The 12,386-nt window shown below is 39.1% G+C and overlaps 1 protein-coding gene across 1 annotated transcript in view; it reads left to right on the forward strand.

Annotated features, from left to right (window-relative positions):
• Nucleotides 1–12,386, forward strand: part of igsf11 (immunoglobulin superfamily member 11) — a 110,308-nt gene that overhangs the window by 80,422 nt on the left and 17,500 nt on the right. The window contains exon 3 of the mRNA XM_077540896.1: nucleotides 388–551. Within this exon, the coding sequence (XP_077397022.1) occupies nucleotides 388–551 (164 nt within the window). The remainder of the gene's footprint in view (nucleotides 1–387; nucleotides 552–12,386) is intronic.

Genomic DNA, 12,386 nt, shown 5'->3' on the forward strand with positions numbered 1-12,386 from the left:
AAGCAATGCTTAGGTGAGTAATGTAAGTAGTTGTGCAAGGAATTGAGCTGTCACTATTTACGCGCTACCTAACATAATGGGCTTTGTTTGAAAAAGAAAAAAGAAAAGAAAAGAACACTAAAACCTAGTGCACTTTTTTTTTTTTTTAATTAATCGCCTGATTAATCTATAATTGGTGTCGGCCTAAAAAAAAAAAAATCAATATCTGTGGGGCCCTAATAAAAATATTAATTTAAAACTACTTTGACTATCAATCGAAACTGAGCTTTACGATCTTTGAGAATGTTTTTGACACATAAACTAAATTGATTATTCAGATATACTTCCCGTTGTGTTTTGTATCTTTTGTGTACGAAGTCGCTGATGGATTTGTGCCTTCCCCTGCAGTGAGCGTACACGCACTGGACGTGATGGTGTCACAGAGCAGTATCCAGGTAGCCCGAGGCCAAGCAGCCGTCCTGCCTTGCTCCTTCACCACCAGCGCTGCTCTCAATAACCTCAACATCATCTGGATGGTGATCCCGCTGTCCAATGCCAACCAGCCAGAACAGGTGCAGTCACTTACACACTCACTCGCTCACCCACAGTGAAGCTGCGCCCAACGCCGTAGCTTTTAAGTGAGTAGTAACAATGAAGTAGAGGAGTGATACAGAGAACATAGTCCAGCAGCCCGGGGAATAGTTGAGATTATCCTAACTCACTTTCCAATGTAACCTCGCTGCATATGCCTCATGTGGATGGCTGCTTTCACCTTGACATCATGCAGTCAAAACAGGTACAAATCATTCCAATGCTGAGTTGGAACAAGGTGTGTTCAGATAGAGCCTGAAGAGCATTTCAGAGAACAAAACATACATTATGTACTGGCGCACAATCTATAGAAATTATTTTCAAGGTAATAAATATAAAACTTTACTACAGAGATGTGCCTCTCATATATTGTTTAGAGTGAGGCACTTCAGTTCAACAGCAGGTGTGCAACGTGTAGCATTTATGAAGGCATCATTTAATCATATCTCTTATTTATGCAACATACACAGTTTCAGTCAATCTTATTATAAAATCACGTGAATAACACATCCCCTTGTTTAATACGCCACCTCAAAAAAATAAACATTTTTTTTCTCTGTACTCCTTTACTCCTTTATTAATTCATATTATTCAATCTGATAATAAAGATACAAAACGTGCCAGTAAAGTGTAAATTCTTTTAAAACCAATTTAAAATCTATGCGCCTTTAAGCCTTTCAAGATATTTTTGAATCATGTTTTCAAAAATCTCGTTCTTGCACTGTATACTCTTTTGGTAATTTTATGTTTGTTTGTTTTTTTATTTCTTTGCTTTTAAATCTTTGTTTATAATTGCTATTAATTGTTGTAGTTTTAATTAAAGTATGTCAAGCACATGAGTTACGTTGTGTATGAAATAAGCTATAAATAGGTTGATTCAATTTTTTATTTTTATTATTATTTTATTACTACGATTGGCTGGCAACCAGTCCAGGGTGTCCCCCGCCTACTGCCCGAAGCCAGCTGGGATAGGTTCCAGCACCCCCCACGACCCTTGTGAGGAGCAAGCGGTTAAGAAAATGAATGGATGGATATTGTTTTATAATTATTATTAATTATTTTTACAAAATTGTTTCTTATCAAGCAACTTGTTTAAGGCCCCTGTTGATTTGGGATCTTTATAAAACAAATGAGTAGCAAAAAAACAGTTTGAACTGGAAAATGGATTTTTGATTTAAAAGGTTTAAGTTCATTGAATCAAACCAAATCGTCTCAATTTGAAATATACCGAGACACGTATCGAATCGTCTTTAATTGGAGATATATATATCTTAAAACAGAGCGTCTCAATTGATTTTTCTTATTACTCAACCCCTCCAGGAATAAGAAAATATTTTACACACTCCCACCCACCCTCACTCAGCCACAACTACAAACACTATCCTCTGTCTATAAAATTGTTGTAATTAATTACATTTCTGTGGAGGAGCTAATTGTGCACTCTCTGACAATGACAGTGCCATTGCCACCTACTGTAGTGGATGTGCAATTACACTTAGTACTAGTATGGCAAAAAATAAATAAATAAATGTTCCAAATATGTTTTTTTGTGTTTCTTATTCACGGGATTTTACAACATTTGTTGTGATTTTTCTTTTCATGATATGCTATACTTGAAAAGACTGATTTAATTGAGATCCCATGAGTGCAATAAAACATGCCCAGGAGTAAAATAATTAGTTACACACATTAGACATTGACAAAGTCTAAACTAGTGTCAGACATTACGTATCATACAAAAAGTGTGCATGGGTTAATGCGTTAAAACTCCTGCAGGCAAATATATAATCTTGTTATCATGCACAGCATAATTAATACACTTTTTGCCAAAAAATAAAAATAAAAATGAAAGAACCAGTCAGTCAGTATTTTGAGGAGAATGGCTGTGGGCATGGTTCAATGTCAGCAAAGTAGCATTTTTATCCTTTTTCCCTCTGCACAACATGAATAACTACTACTACAATATGGTGAAATGAACTTGTTACTGATAATGTTTTGTTTTTCCACACATGAAATAAATTTGTCATTAAATAGGCCTTGGGACAAACTATTTTAGAGCCAATCTTTTTCCAGATAGGAAGTCTCTTTTGGTGCATCTGAACGCACCTTGGGGATATACGTTACATAGAGTACAAGTTGTAGCGATTAGGTTTGAATAGATGTAGAGATTGTGGCTGTGTCCTTGCTTTTAAATGTCTGTCAAGCCAAAGTCATTTTTTTGCTCATTACACAGACAGAAACTGAATAATTTGGTCTTTATCATGTTGTGTTAGTTTAAATTTCCGCACTTCCTGCTTTGCCTCTACTCCCCTTGTGTGTGTGTGTTGTTTTTTTTTTCCTCACCTTATCCTCTCTCACTCTCACCTTAACTTGTCCTTCCCCTTTCAGGACTTGTGTGGTTCATTTTGAACTTACTTAACATGCAGCTGCCGGCCATACAAGCTCACCTGCCTCCCCTCACTTTGAACCTCCGCTGGTCGGCCGTCCAAATAATATGATTATCTTCTGCACTAATTACCTCATGCCCACGACAGGCTCTATATAGCAGCTGTTCACTTCACGCACAAGCTCTCACACGTACACGCCGAGGCACAAAGTAGCTTCAGACTGGCTGCTGGTCCAAAGTGCAGCGCAGATCTGCATGCATCCATGTATAGCTTTGATATTTTCACGCAACACGCAGGGACACAAACATGCATGTGGAGAGCTCCAGAGACATGTGAAATCAGATCCATGCATTCATATAACTAAAAACTGCATATACATATACATCACGCTGTGATGCTCAACAAATGTAGTAAACAGAAAGACTTGATGCGGATATCAGCTGCCGTCAACAATCACACGCTGTCGACAGCCACTAGATATTCTTTGGCTCGTGCAACATCTTCACTTAACATTACATAATATGTACTTTAGAAGTATAAACACCGGGTAACAAGTTTTTAAGTGCACATTGTTGCAGACAACAGACCCCTGCGATGACGTACACAAGAAGAAACAAGCACTTTCAATTCTTTGTGTGAATTTGCGTGGGGTGGCGACAGCGCTAGAACAAGGTCATTTTGGAGAAAGAGAATGTCATAAATGATTACAGTTGATGCTAAAAGCCATTAAGAATTACTGAACAGAACTCTGTACACTTACACGCCCTCACAGCCAGCGTTAGCACTCTAAAAAGCGCTCTTGGACCACTCAGCTCGCGCTCGGTCTTCTCAAATTTGAATAGCATGTTGAGATAAAAAGCGACAGTGCCGCTTATTGAGCTCTGTTACACGGCAAAAGCACGAGAAACGTCAGCTCCTCTCACACAGATCCTGTTTGTGCACGCTTTGCTTGGTGTTGTGAGTTTTCATTCCGTCATGTTTGTGTGTTTTACAGCCACCAGTCTACAAGGCATTTTCCACATTATATTCTATTTTAAGGATTTGATCATGACATTCATTTGGTAAAACACACCTGGCGACAACTCCAGGGCCTTTTGCCCAAAGTCAGCTAGGGGTGGGACCCTTTGGGTACCTCACGATACGATAGGATACGATATGCGATACAGGCCTCACGATAACGATTATCTCACGATGTGACGATACCGCGATATATTGGTCAGGTAATAAATCCACGATACTCTATAATAAAACTAATCAAGAAATAAACTGATGTTGTTTTTCAATGAGAAAATAGTTACCTTTTGTACTATCACTGAAATATAATATTAAAACTGTTGTCTTATTCACAGTGAGTACTTACAGTGTATTTTTTTTAAACAAATACAAATGTCTTCCTAACAGAGACCACTTTCTGTCAACAAATTTGTGTCTTTCTTAAACGCTATTGTCATGCAACATGTCAGTCAGTTAGAAAGTCAATTGTTTAATTGTATATAGGCTACTGTGACAATTTTTTTGTGTAACATTGCAAAAGTAAATAAATAAATAAAATTACTGAAATATTAAGTCCAATTAAGTCAACATTAATATTCCTCAAATTTTAAAGTTTTAAAATATTAAAATTGAAGATATAATACACATTTTTCACAGAAACATATGCAAAACTGAGTCACTTTATGGACAGATGTCTTACACAAGTAAACGTAAGCTCATGAGTCTTCTTCGTCTGAAGACTTCCGTACATTTTCCCGCCATTCTTATGAGGCGCTCCCCCTAGTGCCCCCCCCCCCCCCCCCCCCCCAAGTCATTGCTCAATAAGTAATGAACAATGGAGCCGTTATACTGGCTGTATATTAATTACAAATATCGCGATACTTGCGTAGGCGTATCAATAATCTGTCAGGAGACGAAGTATCACGATTTATCGCGGTATCGATATATCGTCACACTCCTAAAGTCTCCTAAAGCTAGGATAGACTATAATTAATATAGTTCGAACTGAATGAAGACAAGCAACATAAAACATGGATGGATATAAATAAAGATATGGATAATTAAGAATAAATCAAAAATTGTGAATGCCTGTTTTCTTCATTAATTAATCTGGAGAAAAATGTAGCATTACATAGAGTAGTTAATAGTTATACTATAGTGGTGAAGATGCAGTAAGTGTAATATAAATATGAATATAATGAACGAAACATGTTGTAATTATTCCGTGAGTGATCCATCAGTCAGGAAAAATAAAAAAGGTTGCCAAGGATACGCTTTCCTCGATATTTCTCTCTCTTTATCAGGGTCTTCTTTCAGGCCAGAAGGATTATGAAGAAGCTTTATTTTTGCCCAGATGTTCCTGGTTCAGTGTTAACGTTGCTGCAGTATGAGACAGCATGTTCTTATCTTGCTTCTTGTGCTAGCTGCTAACTCTCCACAGACTGGCTCGGTGCCATGTGGAAATTATGTGTGCATAAAACGGTGTGCGTGCATGTAAAGGTGTATGTCTGTGCGTGTGTGTACATGTGTTTGATTTCATAGACTGCGATGTGCGAGTTATATCTGCGTTGCACTGTTAATTATCCCTTCCCATTCGTCATTAAAGTTAATAGAGTGTGGAATATTTTTAGCAGCTGTTTGAATAAAGAAACGTATAATTGTACAGTTTGAAGTGAGCCGCTGCTCTGGTTATATCGAGGTCAGTGATAATCTGTGGCGCAAAAATGATGTTAATCTGTAATAGAGAACATCTGTCAACATATTTCAGATGATCAGATTTTGAGCCTCATCCGAACCTTCCAATCCACCAGAGGATGAATCTATGGTATACGTATAGTAAAAGCTTGACAATTTAATTTGCCTCTCTGGATCAATAAAGTTTTATTTTAGGCTAGGACAATCAGGCTGTTTTTGATCGATTTCCCCCCCTTCACAACCAAGGAACTCAAACACCTGACCATTTTATGTCTTCTAAAATTGTCCTATAAGATTATTCTTTGGTCTGAGATTTGTTAAGATTGAATTTGTCGCTATAATATGGTATGTCAGTACTGACAATCTTAAATATTAAGCGTGTTTAATATTTATAAACAAAAATCTTCATGTGAGGGGGGGAAAGCCGACGCTTCGTCGACTCCTAAGTAATAAACTGACGTTTACGGAACATAACCAATAAAAAAAGCGTTCTGACAGATGAACAAGAAAGCGGCGGTAAATCCTACAAACTATTCTGCCTGATGTCGTCTTTTGTTTAAAAGGGGAGGAGGCGAAGTAGAGAGGAAAAAAGGAGAAAAAACCTGAGCAGGTATCAAACCGGGTACTTGCTGCTTACATGGCAAGTGTGCTAACCATTACGCTATTTGTTCAGTTAGGTTCAGTAGCGCAAAAGTTTTAATTGTAGTGTACACAAGTGTCAGCTAGAACCACCTGTGATTTTAAGACGGACAATTGTAATTGCCTTTGGCATTGTAAAATGTGAAGGATGATTGATTGTTTTTAATTCATTTGGACAGAATGTTTCCTGATAAAGGCTATCTTTGTCACAATCCCATGGAGGTCTCAGAGAAAGTGGGTGTGCGTTTAGTAGGCAGAGGCGGGTCCACACCTAATGATGTCACAAAGTGACAACAGCTCGTTTTCTCAGGTTGCGAGGGGCTGGTGCTTGGAGAACCGAATGACCTAAAATTTCTGAAAGAGGGGTGAATGGAAGAAAACACCCCTTCAGTGATGTTTTTGGTGAGGAATTAGCATTTTAACATAGCTAAAAGCTCCAAAAAAGTAGATTTTTCACATTGGTGTCTCTATAAGATTTGAAACACTAGTGTGTCTCAGGTCTTATTTCAGTATACTTTGGACCAGGGATGAATAATAGTTTGACAGATAAAAAATCAAGAGACAAGAGCACAACAAATGCTTGCGGCATTGTTTTTTGATTTTGTCTGAGTGCAAGTGCTTCATTTCACTGGACTCCATTACGCTCCAATGACGGCATTTATTAAAAGTAGGGATGTTCGATACCACTTTTTTTCAGACCGATACCGATACTCAGACCCTCAGTACTCACCGATACCGATACCAACTGCCGATAACAGTAGTACATTTTGACAAATAAAAAAAATCACTAAAATATATTTTTAAACAAATATATTTCCTTTAATTTTGACCAAAAAAAAAAAAAAAACGGCACAGTCACTCTTCAATATTCTTAACGCTCAAAATAAAACACAAAAATGCTCTTTTAGTTTTGAAGTATTTCCAAACCCGTGAAGTTTTGGTAAAAAACTGCTGCAAGCTAGCACCAGTTACAGGTACGGAGGACTCACGTAACGTCTTCCCCCTCTGCCATCGGTCGCTTTACTCGTCTGCGTCACGAGTACTCGAGTACTTGAACGCCCATTCCTAATTTCCATACATGTGCAAACAATTGCAGATGTCAGCTCTCAAAGTGTACTCGAGTACTTGAAAAAAGGCTGGTATCGGCCCGATACCGATACCTGGTATTGGTACTCGCCAGGGCCGGCCCTACATGATTTGGTACCCTAGGCGAAAATGTACATGGTAGCCCCCCCCACCCCCCAATCCCATTTAAAAAAAACACACAAAAAAAAAAATTAGAGATATATTGTATTTAATAGCGCACCACGCAATAAACACCAAATTCCACAAACAAATAAAAATAAGAAAAATAACAGAAGTACAATGCAATGCAACTTTTTATTGCAATTTTTGAAAAATGACAGTATTTAAAACCTCAAAATGTTTTCACTATGTACATTAATAATTGTGTAAGATACAAAAAATAGTAAATGTATCAATATACAAACTTTGATATATCGTAAAACTTTGGCAATAAGGTGATTCACAGATAATGTGAATAGTGTGCAAAAAAACTTCATTAAATAACTTAGGAACATAACGGCAAATACTTAAAATAGTGCACGCCGGGACCTCCTTGCAGCAAAGGCATCAATTGGTGCGTCAAAGGATAGCTGCCTGGATACTTCTTGATTGATGCTGATAAGTGCCAGTCTAGTTAGCCGTTCTTGTGACATGGTAGACCTTAAATAGTTTTTATTAGTTTAAGCTTGGAAAAGCATCTCTCAGCTGATGCTACAGTCACTGATATGGTAGCAGCCACTCTGAGTGCTACCCACATGTTGGGATAGATTTCTCTAAGTTTTTTCTCCTCTAGAAAAACTATAAAAGTTCCATGCTTGACATATTGGATTTTGGCCAGGTAAGAAATGACTGCATCTCTGCTAAGAGTGTTTTTTTATTTTTTTTATTTATTAGAGTACATATTGCACAAATAAGTAGACCCCGAGAAAAAGGCTTGTTAATTCCAGGCCTAGCAGACATGTTGCTACCCATAACATTCATCGAGATCATAGAAAATACTAGATGTCGTCGTTTTTGTTGTGGGTTGCATTTTTTATTTTTTTTTGCATTAGTTAATTTGATTAAATTGAAGATTTTGTAATCTATGCATCCTATTACAACCTTACTTTCATGTTGTGAGTCAAGTGCGTATTCTACAGAAAACATTTTGTCAATATTTTGGAAATTGTTCTTATGTTTATTGAGATATTGAACATCCATCCATCCATCCATTTTCTTGACCGCTTATTCCTCACAAGGGTCGCGGGGAGATATTGAACAAAATCTTTACATTTTTCAAAGGGGGTATACTCATATATGCTGAGCACTGTACATGATGCAGCAATAGCTGATATAACTGAAATAGTCACCTGGATCTAGAAGATCGAGCTTTGTGTCACTCAAAGTACTGCTGTTTGGTGCTTGACTGGCTGTTGCTTCAGCTGTACATTAAACAAAATACATCACTTCAAATTATTTTGGTGTTAAAGCAGGGAAAACAAATCCATTTGCATTATGATAGAATACAATGTCAGAAATTATGGCTGTATGTATTAAATGCACCATCCATGCACTTACATTCAGTAGCCTTTGGTGAAGATGACACTGAAGGATTGTTTACCACAGCTTCTGCAGGTGCTTGTTGTGGCTGCAAATATTTTCTCAGCGCATCTAGTTAAAAAAAAAAAATGCATTTACTATATCGATGTTTACATTAAACCAGCACATAATTCTTATTTTCAATAAATTAATGTGGTTATGTGATACAATGACTTGTGCAAATCCATTTGCAGGTATCTGGACTTACTGGCTGTTTTAGTTTAAACTCAGCAAGCGTTGCCCCACTCTTGTGTGCAAAGTAGCTACGAGCATGGATGTAATGGTGCAATGGTGATGTAATTGTAAACAAGTTACAAGCAAGCTAAGAAGCTAACGCTATTTTCGTGTTTATTTTATAAAAAATGATGATTGACTGACATACATACCTCTACCCTGGGCCCGTTTTTCCTCCTCCTCCTTTCGCCGCTTTCTTAACTCTTTGACCGCCAAAAACGTTTAATGACGTATTCTAAAATCCTAACGAATCCAGCCAAAAACGTTAATTTACGTTTATTACGTTGTTGTTTTTTTCTCTCAATGGGCAGCGCAACATCTTGTGCAGCGCTGCCGTGTCATTAAACAAAAAATATTAGTGTCAAAGTCACTGTTATGCAAAAAAATGTATATTTTCACAAAAAGCTTTTGTTTTTCTCAATATTTTTGTGTTTTCGCTTTTGTCACTCAAATGACCTAATTTCAAATGGTGATTACTAAAGAACGGAATAAGGTTTTTCTCATGAAAGAATTGAATCCAATCTTTCATATGGTGTCCACCATGTTTATGTAGTCATACTGTACAATGTTCTGTTTGCTTTGAAATTTAGTGAAAATGCTGGCACCGTTGGGGTCTATCTATCTTTCTAAAGTGCTGCCACTACACTCTGAGATGATATACGACCCCTCCCCCTACCTTTCATTCATTGTAATCGGCAGCAGCGGGTCAGGTTCAGGGCGCCAGGACAGCAGGTCGTGAACTCACATTTTCATTTATTTGAAATAGAAGTAATAAAAAAAAGGAACTTAATAAAATATATTTGCTATATAACACATTTTATGTTAGAAAACACGAGAGGGGGGGAGGGCTTTTTGTGTTTGTGTTTTTTAAATTTTATTTTTTTTCCTTTCTGAAATTTGGTGCCCCCTCCACAAGATGGCGCCCTAGGCGACCGCCTAGCTCGCCTGGAGCCTAGGCCGGCCCTGGTACTCGCCCATCCCCAATTACAAGTATCAATAATCTAGGTTATTTGTAACAGGATTCTCTTCTCTTAGATGTTGATGTGTACTGTATTGACTTTTTAAGTGTAGGAGTTCAAAAGTTTCAGAAACAAACCGGCTAGTGTGAATTGAAAACCTTTGGAATTGCCAAGACATCTTCATAAATTGGCTTTGGCAGCAATAAATGCAACCAAAGTTTCCTGTAGTTGCAGCTCATGGCTGCGCAAAAGTCACGAGGAATTTTGGACTGTTTTTCTTTCCAAAATGGTTTCACTACAGCAATATTATTGGAATGTGTAATGTGAATCTTGTGAGGTCATCATTTCTATTGGGTTGAGGTCAAGTCTGAATGGGCCACTCCAGAAGTCTTACTTTCTTCTGTTGCGACCATTCAATTACAGATTTAGTTTTGGGTCATTGTCCTATTGCGTCACCCCTCCTCTGTTAAGCTTCAATTGGCAGACAGATGGTCTTGGTGTAATACAAACTTGGGAAATCATTTTTCAAGCATCCAGCAATCTAGGCAGGGAAACAATCCCAAAATATGATGATGCAACTACAGGTTTTCGTGCCACAACTCTCACCTCTTCTCTTTGTCATGGTTCTTATGGCATGTTAGGCAAGTTAAGGTGTATGGTAGTCATTTTGTTGCATCAATCTCGGTTTATGGGCCCGCCGCAATACAACACGCTGCATTCTACAATGATCTGACACGGCACACGCAGTCTGACAGTTATAAAGCCTCGCCCGGTAGAAAATCTTCATTCAAATCTGCTGTGGCCACAGTTGTACTGTACTATATTTATTAATTTACTGTACTTGAGTATTTTACTGTATTTTATTATTACAAAAAATAATGTAATCATTTTACTGTGCTTATGAATGAATGCATGTCTGCATCAGCAGAAAAGCAAGTCAACTGGCATTTGTTTAAGAGTTGCTTAGCAACACGTCACACATGTTTTACTTCTGTGGATTTCACAACCGGCATATATCAAATAAGGCCAAATGATTCAAAATAGAACTCACCATCGCCACCATTAAAATGATGGCAGTTGTTGTGAGTGGCACTTTTCGACAAACTGCTCTAAGCCGCTCGCACGAGTCAGCAGCCACGCCGCGCTGCGGCCGTCACCAGCACAACACTTGAATCAAAATGTGCAATAGGATTTTTCGTTTCATTTCAGCATCACTCTGCCCAGGGTTGTTTCCAAATTTTACATACTTTTTTTCACCTAATCTTTTAGTCAAATTTATTTGTATAGCACATTTTGTTATGTGCCGTGAGGCAAAGCAAGGCCAGGACCCAGGATGCAGAGTGAGAGACAAAGTCCACAGTTTATTGTTCACAAAAGTATCAACAGAAAATCACCTTGCTCAGGGAAAAAGTTCTAGAAAACAAAGTAGCAACCAAAAATCACCTTGTTCAGGGATGAAGAAACACTAAAGCGCAAAGTAGCAACATAAAACACTAGGGACCAAAGTAGCAACAGAAAGAGCCGTCTTAATAGACCGGTAGAACGAGAAACAAAAAACCACTACAAGCCGGAGACCAGGGACTAGAACACAACAAGGGTGTGGCAGGAGGAGACAAGCAAACGTAGCAGGTATGGCAAGGGAATGTTCCGGCACAGAACCAAAGGAGGGGCTGGTTAAATAGGTTGTTGGCTCATCAGGCTGATGAGCCTCAGGTGTGGGAGCAGGCCTCTGCCTGCGAGGTTGGCGCCGCCTCCTGCCACACTCTGGAACTGCTAGAGAGACAACAGAACCATCACAGTACCCCCCCCCCTAAGGAACGCCACCCGGCGTTCGACCAGGCTTATCAGGGTTACGGGCATAGAACTCACGCAGCAGTTGCGGGTCCAAAATGAGGGCACGTGAGATCCAGGAGCGGTCCTCCGGGCCGTACCCCTCCCAGTCGACGAGATACTGGAACCCCCTGCCCCGCCTGCGGACATCAAGGATGCGATTCACGGTGTATGCAGGGTGTCCATCAACGATCCGGGGAGGAGGTGGCGGTGGGGCGGGTGGCTGGAGGGGGCTATCCACGACCGGTTTCAGGAGAGACACGTGGAAAACGGGGTGGATCCTGAGGGATGACGGGAGCCGGAGTCGGACAGCATTCGGGTTGATGATCTTGTCAATGGAAAAAGGGCCAATGAAGCGTGGAGCCATTTTGCGGGAGTCCACTTGAAGGGGCAGGTCACGTGCGGAAAGCCAGACACGCTGTCCCACTTGGTAGTC

This window comes from Festucalex cinctus, chromosome 13 (genome assembly GCF_051991245.1).
Source record: "Festucalex cinctus isolate MCC-2025b chromosome 13, RoL_Fcin_1.0, whole genome shotgun sequence".
Lineage (NCBI taxonomy): Eukaryota > Metazoa > Chordata > Actinopteri > Syngnathiformes > Syngnathidae > Festucalex > Festucalex cinctus.